General features: G+C 40.8%; 1 protein-coding gene across 3 annotated transcripts in view; it reads left to right on the forward strand.

Annotated features, from left to right (window-relative positions):
• Positions 1 to 24,802, forward strand: part of PCMT1 (protein-L-isoaspartate (D-aspartate) O-methyltransferase) — a 50,046-nt gene that overhangs the window by 23,380 nt on the left and 1,864 nt on the right. The window contains exons 2-7 of one of the 3 annotated variants that reach the window (XM_073671355.1): positions 4,175 to 4,279; positions 8,792 to 8,823; positions 10,561 to 10,665; positions 18,994 to 19,114; positions 22,465 to 22,550; positions 24,212 to 24,437. In XM_073671355.1, the coding sequence (XP_073527456.1) occupies positions 4,175 to 4,279; positions 8,792 to 8,823; positions 10,561 to 10,665; positions 18,994 to 19,114; positions 22,465 to 22,550; positions 24,212 to 24,391 (629 nt within the window). In that variant the 3' untranslated portion in view covers positions 24,392 to 24,437. The remainder of the gene's footprint in view (positions 1 to 4,174; positions 4,280 to 8,791; positions 8,824 to 10,560; positions 10,666 to 18,993; positions 19,115 to 22,464; positions 22,551 to 24,211; positions 24,438 to 24,802) is intronic. The other 2 variants (XM_073671354.1, XM_073671353.1) reach the window with 2 other exon arrangements.

A 24,802-nucleotide genomic window follows, 5' to 3' on the forward strand; every position in this document is an offset into this window, starting at 1 on the left:
AAATGATTTTTTTTCAACCGTATTTACACAAGAAAATCGCATGACAGAAAACTTGATTAGTGATGACAAAAATTCTCCATTAAATGTCACATGCTTAACCCAGCAGGAAGTACGGCGGCGTCTAAAAATCACTAAAGTTGACAAATCCCCGGGCCCAGATGGGATACACCCGCGAGTACTGCAGGAATTAAGTAACGTCATAGATAGACTATTATTTTTAATCTTTAAAGATTCCATAATAACAGGGTCTGTACCACAGGACTGGCGTATAGCAAATGTGGTGCCAATATTCAAAAAGGGGACAAAAACTGAACTTGGAAATTATAGGCCGGTAAGCTTAACCTCTACTGTGGGTAAAATCCTGGAGGGTTTCCTAAGAGATGCTATACTAGAGTATCTGAAGACGAATAACCTCATCACCCAATATCAACATGGGTTTACGAGGGACCGTTCCTGTCAAACAAATCTGATCAGTTTTTATGAGGAGGCAAGTTCTGGACTGGACCAAGGAAATGCAGTGGATGTTGTGTATATGGACTTTTCAAAAGCTTTTGATACGGTTCCACACAAAAGGTTGATACATAAAATGAGAACAATGGGGATAGGGGAAAATATATATATGTTGGTTAAGAATTGGCTCAGTGACAGGAAACAAAGGGAGGGTGGTTATTAATGGAAAACACTCAGACTGGGTCTCAGTTAACAGTGGGGTACCACAGGGGTCAGTATTGGGCCCCCTTCTTTTTAACATATTTATTAATGACCTTGTAGGGGGCATACAGAGTAATATTTCAATATTTGCAGATGACACTAAACTCTGCAGGGTAATCAATACAGAGGAGGACAATTTTATATTACAGGAGGATCTATGTAAACTAGAAGCTTGGGCTGATAATGGCAAATGAGCTTTAATGGGGATAAATGTAAGGTAATGCACTTGGGCAGAGGAAATAAAATGTATAATTACAGTGGTGGCCAAAAGTATTGGCACCCCTGCAATTCTGTCAGATAATACTCAGTTTCTTCCTGAAAATGATTGCAATCACAAATTCTTTGGTATTATTATCTTCATTTAATTTGCTTGCAAGGAAAAAACACAAAAGAGAATGAAGCAAAAAATCAAATCATTGATCATTTCACACAAAACTCCAAAAATGGGCCAGACAAAAGTATTGGCACCCTCAGCCTAATACTTGGTTGAACAACCGCTTCCGGTAACCATCAATGAGTTTCTTACAATGCTCTGCTGGAATTGTAGACCATTCTTCTTTGGCAAACTGCTCCAGGTCCCTGATATTTGAAGGGTGCCTTCTCCAAACTGCCATTTTGAGATCTCTCCACAGGTGTTCTATGGGATTCAGGTCTGGACTCATTGCTGGCCACCTTAGAAGTCTCCAGTGCTTTCCCTCAAACCATTTTATAGTGCTTTTGGAAGTGTGTTTTGGGTCATTGTCCTGCTGGAAGACCCATGACCTCTGAGGGAGACCCAGCTTTCTCACACTGGGCCCTACATTATGCTGCAAAATTTGTTGGTAGTCTTCAGACTTCATAATGCCATGCGCACGGTCAAGCAGTCCAGTGCCAGAGGCAGCAAAGCAACCCCAAAACCTCAGGGAACCTCCGCCATGTTTAATTGTAGGGACCGTGTTCTTTTCTTTGAATGCCTCTTTTTTTTTTCCTGTACACTCTCTATGTTGATGCTTTTTCCCAAAAAGCTCTACTTTTGTCTCATCTGACCAGAGAATATTCTTCGAAAACGTTTTAGGCTTTCTCAGGTAAGTTTTGGCAAACTCCAGCCTGGCTTTTTTATGTCTCGGGGTAAGAAGTGTGGTCTTCCTGGGTATCCTACCATACAGTCCCTTTTCATTCAGACGCCGACGGATAGTACGGGTTGACACTGTTGTACCCTCGGACTGCAGGGCAGCTTGAACTTGTTTGGATGTTAGTCGAGGTTCTTTATCCACCATCCGCACAATCTTGCGTTGAAATCTCTCGTCAATTTTTCTTTTCCGTTCACATCTAGGGAGGTTAGCCACAGTGCCATGGGCTTTAAACTTCTTGATGACACTGCGCACGGAAGACACAGGAACATTCAGGTCTTTGGAGATGGACTTGTAGCCTTGAGATTGCTCATGCTTCCTCACAATTTGGTTTCTCAAGTCCTCAGACAGTTCTTTGGTCTTCTTTCTTTTCTCCATGCTCAATGTGGTATACACAAGGACACAGGACAGAGGTTGAGTCAACTTTAATCCATGTTAACTGGCTGCAAGTGTGATTTAGTTATTGCCAACACCTGTTAGGTGCCACAGGTAAGTTACAGGTGCTGTTAATTACACGAATTAGAGAAGCATCACATGATTTTTCAAACAGTGCCAATACTTTTGTCCACCCCCTTTAGGTTTGGTGTGGAATTATATTCAATTTGGCTTTAGGACAATTATTTTTGTGTTTTTTCATTGAAGACAAATTAAATGAAGATAATAATACCAAAGAATTTGTGATTGCAATCATTTTCAGGAAGAAACTGAGTATTATCTGACAGAATTGCAGGGGTGCCAATACTTTTGGCCACCACTGTATATGCTTAATTGTAAAACACTGGGCAAAACTAACTGAAAAAGACCTGGGTGTATTGGTGGACTACAAGCTCACGTTTAGTGGCCAGTGTCAGGCAGCTGCTGCAAAGGCAAATAAAATAATGGGATGCATTAAAAGAGGTATAGATGCTCATGAGGAGAACATAATTTTACCTCTATACAAGTCATTAGTGTGACCACACTTAGAATACTGTGTACAGTTCTGGTCTCCGGTGTATAAGAAAGACATAGCTAAACTAGAGAGGGTGCAGAGAAGAGCGACCAAGGTTATTAGAGGACTGGGGGGTCTGCAATACCAAAACAGGTTATTACACTTGGGGTTATTTAGTTTGGAAAAATAAAGGCTTAGGGGTGATCTTATTACTATGTACAAGTATATGAGGGGACAGTACAAAGATCTTTCTACTGATCTTTTTACTCTGAGGCCAGAGACGGGGACAAGGGGGCATCTTCTATGTCTGGAGGAAAGACGGTTTAATCATAATCACAGACGCGGATTCTTTACTGTAAGAGCAGTGAGACTATGGAACTCTCTGCCGCATGATGTTGTAATGAGTGATTCACTATTAAAATTTAAGAAGGGCATGGATACCTTTCTTGAAAAGTATAATATTACAGGTTATATACACTAGATTCCTTGATAGGGCGTTGATCCAGGGAACTAGTCTGATTGTCGTATGGAGTCAGGAAGGAATTCTTTTCCCCAATGTGGAGCTTGGTGTTTGCCACATGGTTTTTTTTGCCTTCCTCTGGATCAACATGTTAGGCTATGGGTTGAACTAGGTGGACTTAGTCTTCCTTCAGCCTTAAAAACGATGTTACTATGCATTCGCGTCTGTTCTTTAGTCTAGTTTGTGGTGATTACCCCCATTTTCCATTTACGCCTAATTCTACCTTTAAGTTACTCCTTTTTTTAAGTCTAATTTGTGGAGCTTTTTTTAAATATATTTATTTTGCTCCAAATTAATGAACAATGTGCATAGTTTTGAAGATTTTGGTGCAACAATCTGCAATGAATAGCACAAGACAAAAAAGAAAAGTGACTTAAAACCCTCCCCACAAATGATGAATTGAGGCCTTAGTCTTCTACTAAACACCTTTTTTTCATGAACTCCTCACTACTTTTTCTGACTAATTGGTATGACCAGATCTTTGCAGTGGAGAAGAGCACAACATTTGTACCGTGCAGGTCTGTTGATGCATATGGATGACATTCTTGTGCACAGCTCTCTCAGGATGGCAGCATTAATATTTTTATAATTTTTAATATAAAAAAAAAATGTTTTATTTATAACCCGAGTGAAACAGTAAAGATATAAGAGGGTTCTCTGCTGGTACTTACAGACTGATTGATTCATTCCACGCAGGAATGAGATTTGTGCTTGACTGTGGATTTATATCAGTGGTTGCAAAACAATGTTCCCATTAACTATAAACTGTAGGTGCTGAGGAGTTGAAACACAAATCGTATTAGAAAATCACATAACCTTTCAGAAAATAACTCTATTAATAAGTATGTATTTTATTACCTCTGTGGAATTGTTGCAACTGTTCTAAAAAAAAATATTTTTTTCCAGAAAATGCTATTATAAAATCAGACAAAGTATATGAAGTCATGTTGGCTACTGACCGTAAACATTATGCAAAATGCAATCCTTATATGGACTCTCCACAATCAATAGGTAAGATGACTCTTGCTTTTAACTTTGCTAATATTTTGCAGTAATCATCAATGTTCTCCTTGTGTTTGTGTGGGTTTCCTCCGGGTACTCTGGTTTTGTTCTTGTGTTTGTGACGGTTTCCTCCGGGTACTCTAGTTTTGTTCTCCCTGTGTTTGTGTGGGTTTTCTCCGGGTACTCTGGTTTTGTTCTCCCTGTGTTTGTGCGGGTTTTCTCCGGGTACTCTGGTTTGTTCTCCCTGTGTTTGTGTGGGTTTTCTCCGGGTACTCTGGTTTATTCTCCCTGTGTTTGTGTGGGTTTCCTCCGGGTACTCTGGTTTTGTTCTCCCTGTGTTTGTGTGGGTTTCCTCCGGGTACTCTGGTTTGTTCTCACTGTGTTTGTGTGGGTTTCATCCGGGTACTCTGGTTTTCTTCTTCCTTAGTTTGTGTGGGTTTACTCCAGGTACTCTGGTTTGTTCTCCCTGTGTTTGTGTGAGTTTTCTCCGGGTACTCTGGTTTTGTTCTCCCTGTGTTTGTGACTGTTTCCTCCGGGTACTCTAGTTTTGTTCTTGTGTTTGTGTGGGTTTCCTCCAGGTACTCTGGTTTTGTTCTTGTGTTTGTGTGGGTTTCCTCCAGGTACTCTGGTTTGTTTTACTTGTGTTTGTGTGGGATTCCTCCGTGTACTCCGGTCTCATTCTCCCTGTGTTTGTGTGGGATTCCTTTGGGTACTCCGGGTTTGTTCTCCCTGTGTTTGTGTGGGTTTCTTCCAAGTACTCCGGGTTTGTTCTCCCTGTGTTTGTGTGGGTTTCCTCTGGGTACTCAGGTTTTCATTCTTCCTGTGTTTGTGTGGGCGTCCTCCAGGTACTCTGGTTTTGTTCTCTGTGTTTGTGTGGGTTTTCTCTGGGTACTCTGGCTTTTTCCCACACTACAGAGTGGGATATTTAGTTAGCTTGCCCCAGTGGGGACAATGATAATGTCTGAATTTGGTGCATTATAAGCAAGAATAAATAAATGTATCTAGTTATAAATTATTCAATTACACATACATAAAAACAGTCAATGGATAATTGGTTATTCCTATTTCAGGTATGTATGGTATATTCACAAAGGTCTGAGGTGCAGGTCTCAGAAGTGGGATCTGTTTCTGTCTTAGAAAATTGTCTATTATCAGAACTCTCATTGTCGTGAATGCATAATTACCACCTTGTTCACAAGTCAGCTCTCCATTCTCGAGAAAAAAAGTGTGTTACATATGTGGGACATGCATCTAATAATGTTCTGTGGATATGGTGTAAATGTGTATAATGAAAATACCCCATTAACTAATTCTGGACTGCCCATAGATTATAAATGTCTAGGCTGTCCACACATTACTCTGCACTGATGTTCTAAAATGTCAATACAGAGTAAGCCGCTTGCATGAGAGTGTGCATCTGTGGGGGGCATGGAGCTGGCTGTCATATGCTGCTCGACTTCCCTTAGAGTGGATGGTTTATTGCTATGTTTACCTTCTCGATCATTGTATACACGGTGATGAACTAGTGATTATGTATGCAGATTAGGAAGCGCTTGAATATTCATCCTCTTCTGGGCCCAGTTATCATGTGATTGATGGGTGTAGCAAGGAAGCAGGAGCTACTTGGACTTGAAAGACCAAGTCCGCTTTCAAATGCAGGCAGGAGGCTGAATTTCTTCTATCCCTGTGGCTAATATACCACCCTCAATTACAGGTGAAATTGGAAAGGAAAAGAATGCATCAGTATGTTAATGCCCCCCAAAAGTCTTTTAAGCCTTTAGGGCACAGTATATGAAATTAATAAAAACAAAAATAACTAAAACAAAACATGAATATATAACACAAAAGAATGAGATACTGCGAGGCTGAATTGCTGTTTCTTGCCTTGCACCCCATAAAAAAATCCAATATATAAAAATCATTTCCATGGAAAGAGGAACACAATATAAAGTTTTTAGTTATCTTTTGTAATTTGTAAAAAAAAAAAAAAAGTTAAAAATACACACGTATTTCCTGTTTTTCTTAAGCAAAAATTTATGAAAATGATAGAAAAATTAAGCCCCATGTATCACAAAAAAGGCAAAGATTATTTGAACATCTAAATGAGAAAATATTTTGGAGCCTTTAAAAGCACATATATGATAAAAACCAAAAATGTGCCTGATGAGAAACGGGAAAAATGACCCTGTCAAGAACTGGTTAATACACCACTCTAATAACGCAGTATGCCTAAGATTTAAGGTAGGATTTTACAGAAAAGTATAAAGGAACTTTAAGAGTTCGGTGCTGCAGAGAGCGTCCTGTCCCAACACAGTAAAGCCTACAGCATTATAGTACAGAGCCTCGGGTACCCTGTGCTTCATGTAGCCTTTTCGTATGTTTGAGGCCTAAAGTTCATATCACTTTAACATGAGAATGTTTATATAATATTTAAGAATATTTATTTATATACAGGTTCATCTTACAGTGACCCTTTCACAAGGTTCTCCACTTACATTTTTTTTCTTTCCTTAAAGGGGTTTTCCCATCTCCAAGATCTTATCTCAATATGTAGTAGGTGTAATAGTAATAATATTAGCAAATACCTCCAATTAGAAATGTAGTATAGTTTTCCATTATTTCATTGTCTCTTTCCTCATGTGCAGGGCCTTAGGTATCCATGGTTACTTCCATCAGCAATGAGCTAACTCACTATATCAATGGTCGTAACCATGGATACCTAGGGTCCTGCAATGCCTGCACATGAGATAAGTGACACAGAGAATCAGAAAAGCTATACTACATTTCTAATTGGAGGTATTTGCTAATATTATTATTATTATTACACCTACTACATATTGGGATAGGATCTTGGAGATGGGAATAACCCTTTAAAAAGCAAATTTAAAAAAATACAGAACAACTGTAGTCTTCACGTCAGTTGTGCAGCTGACTGGTTGCTTTCCCTGTCCCTTGCCGGTCTCTGTTTCCTGGCCTCCAACTATGACGTTTCAGCACAGGAATGTGATTGGCTGTGAGGTGTACTGCAGCCAGTGGTCAGTCCACATGCCCGTGTTGAAGCACCTTCTCTGGATACAGAGACCATAGGGTGAACTGAAAATTGACAGCACTGGAGCCGAGGGGGGATCAGTATTATTTTAAACAATTTTAAGCAAAGCATGTCTTTGGATTGTGAAACCGGAGAACCCGGAGGAAACCCATGCAAACACAGGGAGAACATATATGCTCCTTGCAGATGTTGTCCTTGGTGAGACTTGAACCCAGGACCCTAGCACTGAGCCACCGTGCTGTCCAAATTAGGATATAGATCTTGATTCACACATGCCCATTCCGAGCTCAGTGTGATACCCACATATAACATATTTGGGCTGAGCTGGTCATCGTGGTAGGGTACGATGTAACATGCAGGAGAGAAGCTGATGTTATGCTTGTATCTTGAAAGTCAATTTATAAGTGACAATGACTTTGTGTCTCCCGTGCTGCATTTATGCATTTTCAGTGCTGCTAATCTACTGGAAACCTAATGGTTAAAGAGAACTTAAAGGGGTATTCCCATCTTCAAGATCCTATCCCAATATGTAGTAGGTGTTATATTGGCAAATACCTCCAATTAGAAGGGTACTATAGTTCTTCTGATTCACTGTGTCTCTTGCCTCATTTGCAGGCATTGCAAGACCTCGGGTATTCATGGTTGTGACTACTCATATAGTGACATCTAGTTGCTAGTGGTTGTAATCATGGATACCTACGCTACTGCAGTGCCCTGCACATGAGGTAAGAGATGGCGAATCAGAAAAACTATACTACATTTCTAATTGGAGGTATTTGCTAATATTATTATTATTACACCTACTACATATTAGGATGGCATCCTGTAAATGGGAATACCCCCTTTTACACTTGCTCTTCATTCCAGAAAAATGGCTTCATATTCCCTGTATATAAATCTAGTGTTTAGTCAACTGGGTGTAGTCCTCAGTCCCTCTCTATAAGTACAGGCAGACATTGCGGCGGCCATGCAGTGGCAGCGCAACGGAAGATAGTGAGTTGCGAATGCACTGACTGACCCTACCCTAATGGAGCATTTTTTTTTAGTGCCACGCCCAGTTGGCTAAAAAGACTAGATCATAAACAGGGAAGAAGTGGCCATATCTCAAGAGCGAAACGGCACAGGAACAAAATAAATACAATGCCAGGTTCAGGAGCTCAGCAGCATGTACATACATCAGGTTAAAACAATTCCATATTTATGGCAAATGACAGGCTCTCTTAAAAAGTGGTTTGGCTCCTTTTAAATTTGCTATATATAAGATTTATATTCACAGAAGAGGGGGCTATATTTAAGGGGAAGAGAATAAACCATTCCAGATTCAACTACACCATAAATTAAATGCACCATATATTAATTGTGGCGTCCTGCTTCATCCTATTTGTAGCGCAATATAAAATAAAGGATTCTCATGGCTACAATGCAGATTGCCATGCTGAGTAAATTAAATCTGTCTCTTTGTCCTCTTACAGGTTATCAAGCAACAATTAGCGCCCCTCACATGGTATGTATTATTTTATAGGATTTTTATTTTATTTTTTTAAATGAAATATTTTATTCACATTTAGTAAGACAAGTTATGGCTGTCATATGTCACTTGTACTGCCACTTGTATCATATAGCTGGAGAGAGTTGTACACAAGTTGTGCATTGGGCTTGCTCCCATAGCCAGTCTACTGTGCCCATCTGCCATGGCAAGGCATCCTTCATAGATAAGAAGGTAGACATTTAAAATTTAAATTGGTTGTCTGGTACTCCTTCTCAATCACTATTTTTCACCCCCCATCCCCTCACAAGATAATAACCGCTATAATCACCTCTGATGTTGACGCCATTCCAGCAGTGTCAGCACTGGGCTCTCTTGGGGCTTGCATGACATTAGCCACAGGGGTCGCATGACACATCATTTAGCAGCCGCGTCTTTCTCCCCTCACCAGAGGCAAGTATAGATGCTATTTTAGAAGGAGAAACATGGTGATTAAGAAGTTGTCCGAGTGGAGGACAATGCCCTTAAAATTACCTCTCCAGGGTCAACACTTACATATTTAAAGCACAGATATGATCCATCTCTAATTAAAACAAAGCATTAGGCTACATCTGTTTCCTTTTTTACTTCCATATAAAACTGGCCATTGTACTCACGTTTCCTCTGTTTTGCATTTGTTTTTATTTTCTCTCATCCACTCCTTTCACTGTATCAGATAGACTGAACTTACTTATTTTATGGGTCAACCCCTTTATTTTTAAAGGAATTTTCCCACAACGTAGATTGTAATCAATAGATGTTGGAATAAAAATAAGATCCAGAATTGGATGTATTAAAAAAAAAATGTTCACTATCTTCTCTATATTCTCCCCTGCCATTACTGATTTTAGTTTTCTATTACAGGGAAAATATATATTTTTGTACCGTGTTAACCAGTGGATAGAAGAATATTTAGATTTGAGAGTCCTCGGTGATTGATTCCTTTTAATGGCTAATTGAAAAGATAGTAACAGATTGCAAGCTTTCGAGGCTACTCTGGTCTCTTCATCAGGCATAATATATCACAATATCTGAAGAGTCGGGGCACCAGGCGTAGGGATAATGGTGACGGCCGGCACGTGCGCACTGCTATGTTGACATAGTAGTAGTAGAATTCTTCAGTAACATGGTGCCGGAGTCAGCGTGTGCGCATCCCGAGCTATCAGTGCCATTTTGTTGAAGACACACTGTCTGCGAATTCACATACACAGTGTCCTCAATAAAATGGCGCTGTTGTGCGGTATGTGAATGCGCTGACTTCGGCACCACACTGCACAGGTGTCGTCCATCTTGGCTTTGGCCAGCATTATATATAAGATTGCATATTGTGTATCTGTGCTGAGATAATCTTATCAATGTGCCCCTATGTTCTGTGTAATGGCTGTGTCTGACCGTACAGGAATATATATACCCATATCATAAGCTGTGTACGGTGAGATAGACTAGGCAAATATCTTTCTGGGTAGTTGTGAGTCAGTCAGGAAGTAGATAAAGGATATGCTGTATCCATAAAGACCTGAAAGGTTACTTAAACATGGCCAATCCTGCCATACTTTAGTTCAAGCTAGTATATGAATAAAGGGATTGCCACAACAGGCTTCTCATTTGGTATTATGTTTAGTGGCCGGTACGTGAAGAAAAATGTCGCCTATCCTGAAAATGCAAGAAGCTCTGTTTATTTCCGACATTTCAATATATACTTTTTCTTTTATTTAGCATGCATATGCATTAGAACTCCTCCACGATCAGTTACATGAAGGTGCCAAAGCTCTGGATGTAGGGTCTGGGAGTGGAATTCTTACTGCGTGTTTTGCAAGAATGGTAAATCGTTTCTCTATATTCTCCAAACATTACTAATTTTAGTATTCTACTATAAATCCATTGCGTATTCACGGGCATCCGAAAATATGACATGACACCCTAAAGGGTGCTTTCATATTGCGTTGTAGCCCACGTTCAGTGGTCCCGTCAGGGCTTGCTTCCGAGCCCACCACAAAACGCGATTCGGGCCTATGCGCCGGCGGGCTCATTGACTACAGTGGTGCCGACAGAGTCAACATGTGCTCAGTTGTGCATAATTTCCTGGCATATATGCCTACTTGAGACCCAGACACACTGTCCACCTCCAGTAGGCGTACACGCCGAAAATTATGCACGACTGAGCACACGTTGACTCTGTCGGCCCCATTGTAGTCAATGGCCTGATACACCGAATCTTGTTTTGAAATGGGCCCCCAACGGTACCAATGAAGCTGGGTAAAAACGCAATGTGAAAGCACCCTAATATGGAAAATAGACTTTTATTTTGGGGGGCTTTATTTTGCTCATGTATAGTGCAGAATTGATTGTGTGATTTGCCTAATAATAGTCCACATTGCTCTTCATAGCTGCCATTTCCTTTTGGGACATTACTTTAACTGAAAAAAAGATCTATAGTTCGGATAGCCCCCTAGGGGTTCTGCAAACCACATTTTTTTTTAGTTGTGCATTAAGGCCCCCGATACATTAATACCAGTGTTGTTCACGCCAGTCCTGATGAGGGGACGTATTGGAGTCAGAATCACGTAAGAGGCGCATGTTTTTTAATGAATCGGGTGCATATTAGAAGTGGCGTGTTCTCCGTGTGCTGCACCACAGATTTTACTCCAGCCAGGGACTGGAGTAAGGAGTAAGCTTTGTGGCATAAGGTGCACCACAGCTTCTCATGAATTAGACGAGCGGGCATTGCCACACTTTGTCCCACCAGCTTCGCCTATTTTTTGGAGCTGGGCGAAACTGGCATGAAAACACCAAACGTCGTAAAATCTTTACGCAGTCTCCCATTGTGCAAACATTTTGCGACTTTTCAAAGTATTTTCTGCCAGATGAATCACGGCCTAAATGTGTTCATCATCTGTGAAAATTTCCATGTATGCTTAAATGGGTTATACATGGAGCAACATATATCACCTAGTTATGCATAATCTGTGGGAGTGCGACCACTGGGATTTCCAATCATTTTATGTACTGGAGGTCACAAGATGTAAATGTAGCCGTTTTTTCACTTCTATAGATTTATAATAGCAATATTTTATTATGCTTACTTATATAGCGCCATCATATTCTGCTGCACTTTACATACGTTATAGGCGCTGTCCCCATTGGGGCTCACAATCTAATATTCACGAGGCGCAGAAAATTCCCCTTTAAAATATAACCTTGAATATTACCATTAAAATAGAATATCCAGAAAAATCTAATTATCCCAAAGACGAAGATACAATAAAAGAGGCAATTTACAATTCTTAGTTGGAGTGTGTCAGAAAGCAGGGTGTTGGTTATCTAGCTCACCCTAACCAATCCCTATGGAATGTTCCGTCCTTGCCATGGAGGTTGGCACCCTCGCTCACTGAGGGCTGCCCCTGGAAAGAACGGTTATACACCAATCTGTTCAGATGTTTGGAAAACAATCAATAGTATAATGGCAAACCCACACTGATAGAATGGCACACAAGGTGGAAAACAGGCCATACATAACAGTGGGACCCAGAGATTAAATGGAATGTAACAAACCCACAACAAAATCCCAAACTGTGCAACGCAAAATGTCCTATTCATATACAATAACCAATGTTTGAATATAGAAAAATCAGTGACTGGGCATAAGAAACCTGAACGTGCGATTACAGCCCCAGTCAGAAAAAATAGCCTCTAGCAAAAAGCATAAATGCCACAACAATTGATAGACCATAATAAATCAAGGATTTAATGCCAGAATCATGCCATGTATACACTTACTATACTGGAATATAGCTTACCCTAAACAAGCCCTGGAGAGACATGGGGGCATGTATAAATTTCATAATTCTGGCATTAAATCCTTGATTTATTATTGCACCTGTAATGGGATAGTGGGGCGCTGAGGAGGACAAAAGTGCAAATCGCCCTCCTTTTGCCCCATTGAAAAAAAAAAAAAAATTACACATTTGGTATTGCTGGGTTCGTAAAAGTCCGATCTATCAAAGTATTAAATAAATGAATCCGATCGGTAAACAACGTAACGAGAAAATAGATCGAAACTCCAGGATTATGTTTTTTTGCCGCCACAATGTTGTAATAAAATGCTATAAGAGGCGATTAAAACATCACATCTACCCGAAAATGGTATCAGTGACAACATCTGCTCAGGGTGCAAAGAAGAAGTCCTCACATAGCCCCATATCCCAGTAATTTAAACCATTACGGGTCTTGGAAAATGGCGACAAAAAAGCAAAAAAAAAATTTTTTTTTATACAAGTTTCCAAACTTATTTTCGCCACTGAAAATAAAAAAAACAAACTGTACCTGTTTAGTATTTGAGTAATCATACTGTCCTGGAGAATCATATTACCAGGTCAGTTTTAGCATATAGTAAATTAAAAAAAAAACGATTGTGGAATTGCACTTTTTTTGCAATTTCAACACACTTGGAATTTTTTCCCGTTTTTCAGTGCATCACATGATAAAATGAATGGTGTCATTCAAAAGTACAACTCGTCCCACAAAAAACAGAAGCGTAAAAGTTATGGCTCTTGGAAGAAGGGGAGGAAAAAAACAAAATTGGCCATGGCATGAAGGGGTTAACAGGCATCTGTTAGTTGGATCAACCCTCCTAATTGAGCATGTAGGTCATAAAAAGCTTAATAAAATGATATCTGTGATCCAGTGTCTTATTCCAGAGAAATCCTTGTTTTTCTTATGTGTAAATGAGCTGTTCAGGAATATGGGCTGGACACTGATCTGTATGAGAATCTGCCTCTAGAACTTATTATACACATAAGGGGGAGTTACCAGTGTGATGTGTAATGGCCGCTCTCTGATCTCCCTGCCGAGCTGTGTGTGATTATAAGGCTGGAGTCACACGATCGTATTAAAAAAATCGCTTCTGTTGATCCAGAAAAGTAGGACAAGTGTCCTGCGAGTACAATGCGATTTTTTTTTTTTTCCTTCACTTAACATCCGTATGAGATCCATATGACGTGTATGCAATCCATATGCAATGCGTTTTTAACATCATCTTTTACATACTATAATCTCTATCTAATTTAAAGCTAGTTTACAAAACTAATAAAGCAATGTGATATACAGAGCTAGATGTCCTGAGCCCTTGAGGGCCTTTCATGTGGCACTAAAGGGTGTAAAAAAAAAAAAAAAAAACGTGGGGTCCCCCCTATTTTTGATAACCAGCCAAAGTAAAGGAGACAGCTGAGAACTTATATTATCAGGCTGGGAAAGTCCCTTGTAATTGGGCCCTTCCCAGCCTAAAAATACAAGCCCGCAGCTGCCCCAGAATTGGCGCATCACATGAGATGCACCAACTCTGACGCTTTGCCCTGAAGCAGTGGCAAACGGGGTATTCGTATTGGGAGCCCTCACTGAACCGGGGGTGATGGCCTGGTTCGTACTAATACGCGCCAGGCTTTAAAGGGGTTAAATAGCTACAGGATATCTATATAACTATCTAATCTATCTTTCTATTTTATACATCTATTCTATTCTGACGGTTCGGGCTATGAATTTACTGTACTTGGCTGATGAAATTTTGGGTTTCCTTTGAGATGTGTGTGTAAAAATCAGGCAGCACGCGCATGGTCCGTGTGCCGCCTGATTGTTTTCTCGCGCCCATTGACTTGGATTGGCGAGTGCGATCTGATTCTTTAAATCCAGTCCGATTAGCGCTGAGGAAGAACTCACAGATAAGTACTGAATCATTGTATAACATTGGTCAGAGTCCAATTCGATGGTTTCTCGCAATGCACTCTTCCTAATCATACGTCCGTGTGCGAGCCAGCCCTAATTGACACATCTGCAGGTTCTTCTCTGCTTCCGTCTCACAGGCAGACAGGGCTGCAATACAGCAGAGCTGTGAGAGCTGCAGCAAATGTGTTTGTAAGAAGGCAAAGTTCAGTTCTCCTGTTCTGTGTTAGTTACACGTCTCACACTGCTTATAGAAGAAAAATGTGGATTTTTTTGGAATAAGATGTCAGATATCAAGGTATCATTTTATTCCGCTTCCTATGACCTACATGCCCATATAGACGGTTTAGAAGGGTTGAGCCTACTGACGGATTACCTTTAAAAAAAATGTTTCAACCTAACATTATGCAGAGGCACTGGTCAATAATTCCTTGCCATGTCTCCTGTAAGTATTGTATGATCGAATGCTATTAATACCATTGCTATATTTTAGTTTTCATGACTGCAGATCACTCCTGGCAAGTTACAATAAGTGTCTGCTGCTTTCAGAGAGAATTAATAGGGCTCTGCACTGCAATTAATATTTCTTACTGAAGGGATATTTAATGTACGTACATTGGAGTAGTCTCGGTGATGACTTTCCGCACTCTGAACATGAGAGTGATGCCAAGCATTGCGTTACAGAAATAGCCTTTCTGCTGAGTGCAGGGCCTGCTGTCAGCTGATGCCTCCCTCCATGGAATCCTTACAGAGGACACTGCTGCCTCCGTGCCAACATCTAATGCCAGGCGTTTCCCAAACAAACAGTAACCTATGGTTGTAGTCCGCACTGCTAGCTGCTCCCGTGGGACTGCTCTACTGTGCTCTCCTGCTACTTCTGTATTGTGCCGCATCTATTCTGCTAAAACCCTTCTTGTTCAGTGGTGTCAGACCTGTGGGTTTTCATGAAGGCATTTCCAAATTTACTAAACCAATAGGCATTTCACATACGTAGTGTCACTATTTAGACTAGGAACAAAGCAAGACATCTAAATTACTGCAAATAACCTGAAAGGCACTTAAGATAACAAGCAGGAAGGAGTCAATTATAACCCTGTCCTGGAGATAGGCCACCGTGCTGCCCCATGTGAAAATATGGTGATGCATATTGTATCTTACATTAAGTCGCTTTGTTCCTGTGTTGTTTTTTTTTCCATTGGAAATAACAGAATGATAAAATGTTTATTCTGCATCCAGTGAAAAAAGGATGACCAAAAACAAATTAACGATCCCTCGTCACTGGAGCTGGTCTGCTGATGGAAGTTGTGCGAATACAGGCGCAACCCTACTGAGAGCATATGAGAAAAATGCCTTCCGCACTCCGCCAATAATCGTATCCTCTGGGGTCAGCATACAGAGATCAGAAAAAACAATGGTTGCTGTTATAACTGGCAACAGATTGTGAGGCGTCACTATTTTTCAATGCATAATATAGGTAGGCGGAAAAAGGATGTGCAATGTGATACAAGAATCCTTAGTTGTTCTTCGGTTCAGATGTCCCTTTATTCCAGACTACATGTTTCAAGACTGAATTTATTTTCTTAAAAAGAGAATTTTACATTGATATTACATTGCTTTAGTTAACCCCTTCACGACATCTGCTATACATATATAATGATTTGCGGGAACGCAGTTGGCGCAAGCCGCCGTACATGAACGGCGCCACTAGTTCCGGTCACTGTGCTGCATCGCGCTCTGACCGAGATAAGTTGGCTGCTGTCTCGGACACCAGACCATCCCTGCATGTCGCCCTGGGGGGGCTGTACCGTCCCCCCGCGTCAGCGATTGGTGTGGTTGGCTGGACAGAATTGACTGGCCAATCACAGCAATTTGACAAAGTTAAGAAAAGAAAATCAATTTGACACGCTGTGATTGGTGCTGTCTTGAGAAAAAATTAGAAATTGCTGATACTTTTAACCCTTCTAACTTCCTAGCAAAAAAAAATAAAAAATTAAAAAATTATGCAGATGTAAAGTAGACATGTGGTAAATGTTATTACTTATTTTGTCTGACATAACTCTAATTTAAGGGCATAAAATTAAAAGTTTGAAATTGCAAAAGTGTCATAATTTTTGCCAAATTTCTGATATTTCACAAATAAACACAAAAGATATCGTCCTAAATTTACCACTATCACAAAGTACAATATGTCACGAAAAAACAGTCTCCGAAGCACTGGGATCCGTTAAAGCGTTCCAGAGTTATTTCCTCATAAAGTTACATTGGTCATAATAGAAAAAAATTGGCCTTGTCAGGAAGGTGAAAACCAGCTTTGGGCCGAAGGGGTTAAACAACATAAAAATAAGTTTGCTGTTACGTCATGGAAGGTCCTTTTACCACCGTGAGCAGCTGAAGAGCTAGCAGTACCGCCGGGAACAGACAGGGGGCCATCAGAAGGCAAGTATATGTTTTTTTATTTATTATTTTAATTATTTTTTAACTACAGGTACTATGGTACCCGGGTCTGGAGGAGAGTTTCCTCTTCTCCAGACCCGGGCACCATCCGCACATTGAATCGCATAATATTCGCATGTGTACGTGTAGTTATTCGGATGTTATGCGGTCCAATGCAAGACAATGGTGGCGATTTCGCAAAATAAATGGTAGTGCTGAGGATTTTTCCGCAATGATAATCCGCAGCAGAAATTTCCGCAGCATGTGCACAGCACATGCGGATTATCATTGGGAAACATGGCAGACAACTTAACATGCGTTTCTAATGCGTTTTTGCGGCGGAAATGCAGCAGCGGAAACGCATTAAATCCGCATCGTGGGCACACAGCCTTAATAGACTTACTGAACAGATCTGCTTGAATTGCATAGTCCAGAATGAAGTGTCAGTTGAACCTTTATAGAAGACGTTTTAACCAGTTTTAGCATGTTAAACTGGCCGCATCATGCAATAGTGACTGCAAAGCTGAGAAAAACGTCTTGTTTCTCATCGCCATTGCAGTTAGCTTGTAAAGTTTATATGATTTCCACTATAACCAAGGGGACATAAGCAGAGATTCGATCTGCGGGCATTGAAGTTTTCCCAGCTTACCTTGACCAATGAGAAGCAGGATGTGTCATGCAGGCAAAAAAAAAAAAGAAAACTTCCCCAGAGGTGGTCAAAACTGACTAATATAGAAGACTGATGTGTCTAACCAGGTCTCACAAATTTACTGCCCAACACCTTCGGTGATTACAAGTGCCAGGGGCAGGAGAGGAGAGCTGGGTGTCTGGATCTATCCCAGGCATTGGGAAATAATGCCCAGATAGCTGATTGTGACATACTGCAGCTCTCATCCCATGGCACTGACCTTTTAGGGAAAGGGGGAGGAGAGTAGAGCTGACAGTACTATGAGATGAGAGCTGCAGCATGTTACATACACTAACCTGGATCTTTGTCGGCAATGGGGGCATTATTCCCCAATGCCTGGATTAGATGATGTTTTTTTCCTGCAGTAAATGTCCCCAGAGAAAGAATCTCTGCTTGTATCCCCTTGGCAGTAGTGGAAATTAGCATATTAGGTGCCATAAACCTTAATATCTAAAATATCCACAAAAGAGATGAGAAATTTAAAAAAAATAAAAAATAGATCTGCCACTATTCTCTGATGTGGCCAGTTTAATATGGTAATACTGATGAAGGAGTCTCTTAAAGAGATTTCACTTCACAATTTACTAATGACTATACACTACAAAACTAAAATTTGGAGTGGTTGCCCACATTATGTTCAAAGATGCTGGACATTTTCTGCTTTGTCGTGGCGGCCATACAAACTCGTACATAAAAGCTGTCAATCATTTTGTGTATGTTGAGCAAGCAGGACTTGGACTTCCCAGAGAGTTACATGGAAATACTAAATCAAGCAATAGAAACCTATATTCTCTCCAGCTTAGCATGAGCCCCTCTATCTTGTGCTGCCAGATAGGCCATTGATGTTAGATTGGTGGAGGGCCCTCACTTGGTGTTGTACCAGGCACTTGTATGGACCAGCATATGTGAATAATGAATGGGACAGCTCTCACACAGCACCTTAGCCCCTTTATTGTGCTGATTTAGATGGGATTCTGAGAGACTGACCCCAAACAGTGTTGATGGCCTATTGAAATGTTGTGTTTCCCCTGGTCAAGCTGGGGTGCCAAAACTGCATAGAAAGCGGTGGCATTTCCTGGTAAAGCAATAGGGTGGTTTCTGGTATCTGCACAATGCTATACTTTTAATAAATGGAACGTCGTTCATTTTCTAAAAAAATCACAATGTATAATGTCTTTGTCAGACTGATTTCATAGCTGATATCTACTGCTTCACAGAAGTGGGTAAATGGGTATGTGAACCTCTAAAACAAGGTTTCATGAAGTCGCTTGCACAATTGACCATGGCAATATATATTTTTTTTATACATTTAGGTTGGCGCCAAGGGCAGAGTGGTAGGAATTGATCACATTAAGGAGTTAGTAGATGATTCTGTAAATAACGTGAAAAAAGACGATCCGTTGTTACTATCTTCTGGTCGAGTGAATCTTTTAGGTAAGTGTCATGTACATTCAGTTTATGGCCATAAGTGCTATTTGACATACATATATAAAAGAGTAGTATCTATAAAGAGCATCTAGTCTGACCAATGATGGCAATGACTGTAAAATTCATGTTCTACAAATCCTAGATTACATAGCCAGGTGGTGTTTTACATCCATATTAAAGAAAGACCGGCGGTGGGGGATGTGTTAACCACTTTGTTACTAGATTGTTACATGCTGTCGACAAAATTTTATTTTGCAGTTGGATAATAAAATTTACATAAATTATATCATTGGTCTCTGGATTACATGCAAAGATAAAAGATAAACGTTTAATGAAAACCATACTAACCCCTTCAGGACCAGACAATTTTCAGTTTTTGCGCTTTCATTTTTTCTTCCCTTTCGTCCAGGATTCATACCTTTTTTTTTTTCATCAATGGAGCGACATGAGGACTTGCTTTTAGCGTGTTGAGATGTAGTTTTAATGTCTTTTTGTATAATTTTGGGGTACATTTTAGTTGCCTTTTGGGGGGGGGGGGTGCAGTGACTGAAAAACTGCGAACTGCCGTTTTTTTGGAGTTTATCATATGTTTTAAATAATCCATTTTAATAGACCGGATTCTTAAAAATACTGCGATATGTTTATTTTTTACTTTGCTTTTTGAAAACTGGAGAAAGGGATGGGATTTAAACTTTATATTTTATTTATTTTTTCTTTATTTAGTTCTTCTTGGAGACTTTAACCTGTAATTTGGCAGTATTGCAGGGTATAGTATCAATTATGGGCCTTCCACCCCTACTGTCAAATGATCCAGGAGGATCTCCAATGGCGTCGGCAAGTACCACATTTTGGAGAGGCGCACTAGCACAGTGAGTGCTGGCTAGTGAGCTAAATGGGTCGCTGCTGCCATTTATATGAAGAGTGCAGCAATTGATATGAAGTTGGTGTCGGCTGCTGCGCTCTGCACAGGCGCAGCTACCAAGGTGACAGAGGCTAAGCAGCAAATGAATCATGTGAACTGCACTCTCCTACAGTTCACTGCCTTCCTCTCACTTGTGATTAGAGAGACTGCTTGGAGAGTTGTCAAATTTAAAAAGTTTCCTGTAACATTGTAGTAAGTTTTACATTTTCCCCTTTTTTTATTTTTTACTTTCTGCTAAGTCCAGGATGATTAAAATGATTACAAAAAATGCAAAAAAAAATTAAAAAATGTGTTTGTTTTTTTTGTTTTATGTTGGATTTCAGCAACATGCAGAAAAAAAACAAGATGGCCAAAGGGCAAAGTGTAATTGCATCAGTATTTGGGTTCAGTATTGGGCTTGTGGAAGACGACTCTGAGCGCTTACAGTCCACAGATTAAGGGGCATGAAATACCTGACTTGCCTCGGTGCTGTCAGCTCACGCTATGCCATTGGCTGCAATTATCCCTGCCTAAGGCTTTATTCGCATTACAAAAAAAGCCTCAGTTTCATGTATACATCAGAAAATGCACTGCGATATATCACCCGTAGCTCTTCAGGCTGTGCTGTCTGATGTGTGTGCACTTCTGGCCTACAGCCCACCATGTCACTGAGCTGGAGGAAGGGGGCATAGAGAAGATCCTGAGCACTCATCACAATATGCCCCATAGTGTTAGGGTGCAGGGGTTATGACAGAGGCGTAGCCCCCAAATCCTGGATTATTCCGCAGGGCAATGAATAATAGGAGGGGAGTAGACCTACAGTAAACTCCATGCACAGTTGAAGAAAACCCCCAGTGGAGTCCTGCTGATAGTCACTGACCAGACAGATACAGGGATACCTTTTATAATATCTGACTTTGATAATGTTACTGTGTGACATCTTGAGCTGTCAGTGTGTGATGTGATGACAGCAATGCTGGCTTGGAGTGGAAATTGAATGCAGATCTGCAAATCAGCTTATTGGATATTCTCCTGTTGATGTGATGATGGCTTCTCTGAGCTCTGTAGTTGTCCTCCCTGAAGCAGTATGAGGAGAATGTGTGCTAAGGGGGTGAGGGACGCTTGGTGGTCTCCTGTATCAGTAGAGTGCAGAAATGATTATTACATGTTCTGACAGGCAATAAACCTGTCATTTGAGTCTGCAGCCGTACATTTTCTTATGTAATTGAGCTTAGTAATAGTTACCTCAGACACAATACCCATGGTCTGATATAAGAGGATGTCTCTGGTTGTAGGACACGCAATCGGTCAACCAGGCACTACCTGCTGTCCATGAAAAGTACTGATTTATGCCCCGGGCTCCACTACATCGCGCTGCCATCTCCTCTTGGCTTTTATATTAGCTCTGCCTGTGGGATCGCGTTGAATGTGGATTTAAATAAAAATGAGAATTGTGCTTCATTAAAATGGCAAATAATTAAAAAATAATGTGATTTATCACCCAAACCTACCTAAATGCTTTTTCTGACCCACTTCAAAGATATGCATTTCAATGGGATATGCCACAATTAAATTACAAGCATATAGCTGCTATCAAAGGCTTTTTTTTGTTGTTTTTTTAGGTCTGTATGAAGGTGTGCTGTAAAATGACTTTATAAGCCCTTCTAAGAGTACGCGCTCGGTATGTGTACGAGCCTTTACAAGAGCGAGAGCGCTGAGTATCTGTGCAAGCCCAACAAAAGAGTGAGCGCTGGGTATATGTATGAGTCCTTACAAGAGAGCACGCTGGGTATCTGTGTCAGCTCTTACATGAGAGAGAGTGCTGGGTATGTGTACGAGCCCTTGCAAGAAAGAGAGTGCTGGGTATTTGTACAAGCCCTTACAAGAAAGCGCGCTGAGTAGGTTTACAAGGCCTTACAAGAGAGCGCGCTGAGTAGGTGTACAAGTCCTTACAAGAGAGCGCGCTGAGTAGGTGTACAAGCCCTTACAAGAGAGCGTGCTGAGTAGGTGTACAAGCCCTTACAAGAGAGCGTGCTGAGTAGGTGTACAAGCCCTTACAAGAGAGCGTGCTGAGTAGGTGTACAAGCCCTTACAAGAGAGCGCGCTGAGTAGGTGTACAAGCCCTTACAAGAGAGCGCGCTGAGTAGGTGTACCAGCCCTTACAAGAGAGCGCGCTGAGTAGGTGTACCAGCCCTTACAAGAGAGCGCGCTGAGTAGGTGTACCAGCCCTTACAAGAGAGCGTGCTGAGTAGGTGTACAAGTCCTTACAAGAGAGCGTGCTGAGTAGGTGTACAAGCCCTTACAAGAGAGCGTGCTGAGTAGGTGTACGAGCCTTTACAAGAGTGTACTGGGTTTGTGTACAAGCTCTACTCCTGTATCAGTTGGACGCTATCAGCATGAGAGTTACCGTCTCTATAGTGCTATTCTAATGTCCTGCTTTTTTGTATGTCCTTAGTTGGTGATGGACGAATGGGTCATCTTGAAGAAGCACCATATGATGCTATTCACGTTGGAGCTGCCGCACCGGTAGTGCCACAAGCTGTACGTACTTTATTTTACTAGTTTTGGGTAAATACATTTCTTTCTACAGTCTTTGGCTGTACAGAAGAATCTTAAATGGCTTGTTAGTTCTTTCTATCACACTTCTGGAGATGCCGCTTTCAGCCTGAAAATTGAGAAATTAGCATTTGAATGAGCTCAGAGGACCTTACAAAGTATATTGTATGTGGAAAAACAAGATATAGCTGTATAAAAAGGAGCAATTGTAATCATGTTAGGTGTTCTACAAGGGTATGTGCACACGGTGCGTTTTTTTATGCGTTTTTGCCACGGCAAATCAGCTTTGGATTTGGCCACAAATACGCATTGCAAAATTTTTTTCTATACATTGCATTGGAAAAAACGCACATAAAACGCATGTAAATGGAAAAAAAATGCATCAAAAACGTTCGGAATTTCCAAAATGTTTTTAATGCCAAGAGGTGCAGAACCTTGCAGAAACGCTGCAGAAATTTCTGAAAGCAATTGCCGATCGTGTGCACATAGCCTAACACCATTTAAAGTTGATACAAGTAGGTAAATATCTCTGATTTGCAGCAACAGGAAGTGTTAAGCTCTTAAAACACTGAAAATATTAAAGGGGTTCAATGAGGCAAGTTTTTAAATGGTTAAAATTGAAAAGTTGTTGTAAAAACAAGCAACGTTGCAATTGTCATTAGAATCCTCCCTGTTTTCTTAAACTGAGGGATATTTAATTCTATTGTGTACAGCTTGTTACCTAGGTTACCGGCCACTCTGCAGTCTCGGAGGAGCCAGTTACCTAGGTACGCTCCGATAGCGGGTTCTATGCTTTGGAGCATGTAATTGCTGCTCTGAAGCTGGCTGAATTCGGCTAGCTTGAGTCCCCCGTGCATCTCCCATGCTGCAGAGACAAAGCTGCCTCTGCTAGTGCCATGGTGGAGAGCTCCATTTGACCAGCAGCGCAATCATGACGCAGTACTCTATTGAAGAAAGAACATGAGAACTCCTGTAAAGTGACCTCCAGGCAAAACCTAAAATTTCACTAAAGTTGGCACATGCATAGTGAACATACCTGGTGCCCTCCATTTGTTGATGTCATCAGCGGCGGCATATCTGAGGACAGTGAAGGGGGTTGTAGTTTGGGACATTGTACAGCACTCTCCATAGCATTGAGGCAGCTGCTGGATATTGCACTGTATGCACACAGATTGCATCCAGATCTGTCATACAGAACCCCAGAGGGTTCATGTTCTGCATGCCTGAGATATTTTACCAGTAGACCAACAGAATGTGAATACTAGAAATATAAGTTTGATTCGGGGACTGATGGTTTTTAAAGTTGTACCTAAAGCTTGTAAGTGCAGATAGAAACCTCTGTGTAATGGTCCATTACTAGCAGGAGAGATCCTAGTGGAACGCTGCCGGGACTTCTGATTTGAACAGTTGCCCCTAAAGCCCAACAGTAATCTATATATCTCTTGTGTAAAATAGTGGACTCGTCTAAATAGATTTGTCCCGTCTCATTGCACATCACTATAGATGGAGTCTGGTGGCTTCTCTTTAGATTGATGTATACTGACTGTATGACCCATTCTTTCTACTGTTTTGACGCTTTCACAGTTTAGTGCCCCATTCCAATAATAATCTACCTTACTCTGTTCACCTGTGATTTGATCTTTCAGCTTATAGATCAGCTTAAACCTGGAGGAAGACTAATCCTACCTGTTGGACCTGCCGGTGGAAACCAAATGTTGGAGCAATACGATAAGTTAGAAGATGGAAGTGTCAAAATGAAACCTCTGATGGGGGTGATCTATGTGCCTTTAACAGACAAAGAAAAGCAATGGTCAAGGTGGAAGTGATTTTCTGTCCCACTCTTTGTCCTTCCAGTTACACACAAGGTGAAAGGTCTGGATATTAGCAGATAACTGGAATGACTGCATTAGCTGCTGTCACTGCTTTCTGCTACTTCCATACCATTTAACACTAATATGACATGGAAGGTTAAACCTATCCTACGACACCTAGAAATAAATGGTGTGCATGGCTTCTGGGAAGCAGAGGGTCCACGTGCTAATTAACACTCACTATTTGCCAATCTTGTATAGCTTCTTTTTTTTACATGTTTTTTATCTAGTTCAGCATTTGGTCTCACAGCTGCAACTACATTTTTTTTAGTTACATGTTAAAAAGACGCATATTCAATGTAAAATGGAACCTGTCTACGTTAGGTGCATTGGCATCTGTAATTGATAAACCATGTATTTTTTTAA

This window comes from Phyllobates terribilis, unplaced genomic scaffold (assembly GCF_046119375.1).
Source record: "Phyllobates terribilis strain yellow unplaced genomic scaffold, ASM4611937v1 Scaffold_3__8_contigs__length_932513732, whole genome shotgun sequence".
In the NCBI taxonomy this organism is placed as follows: Eukaryota; Metazoa; Chordata; class Amphibia; order Anura; family Dendrobatidae; genus Phyllobates; species Phyllobates terribilis.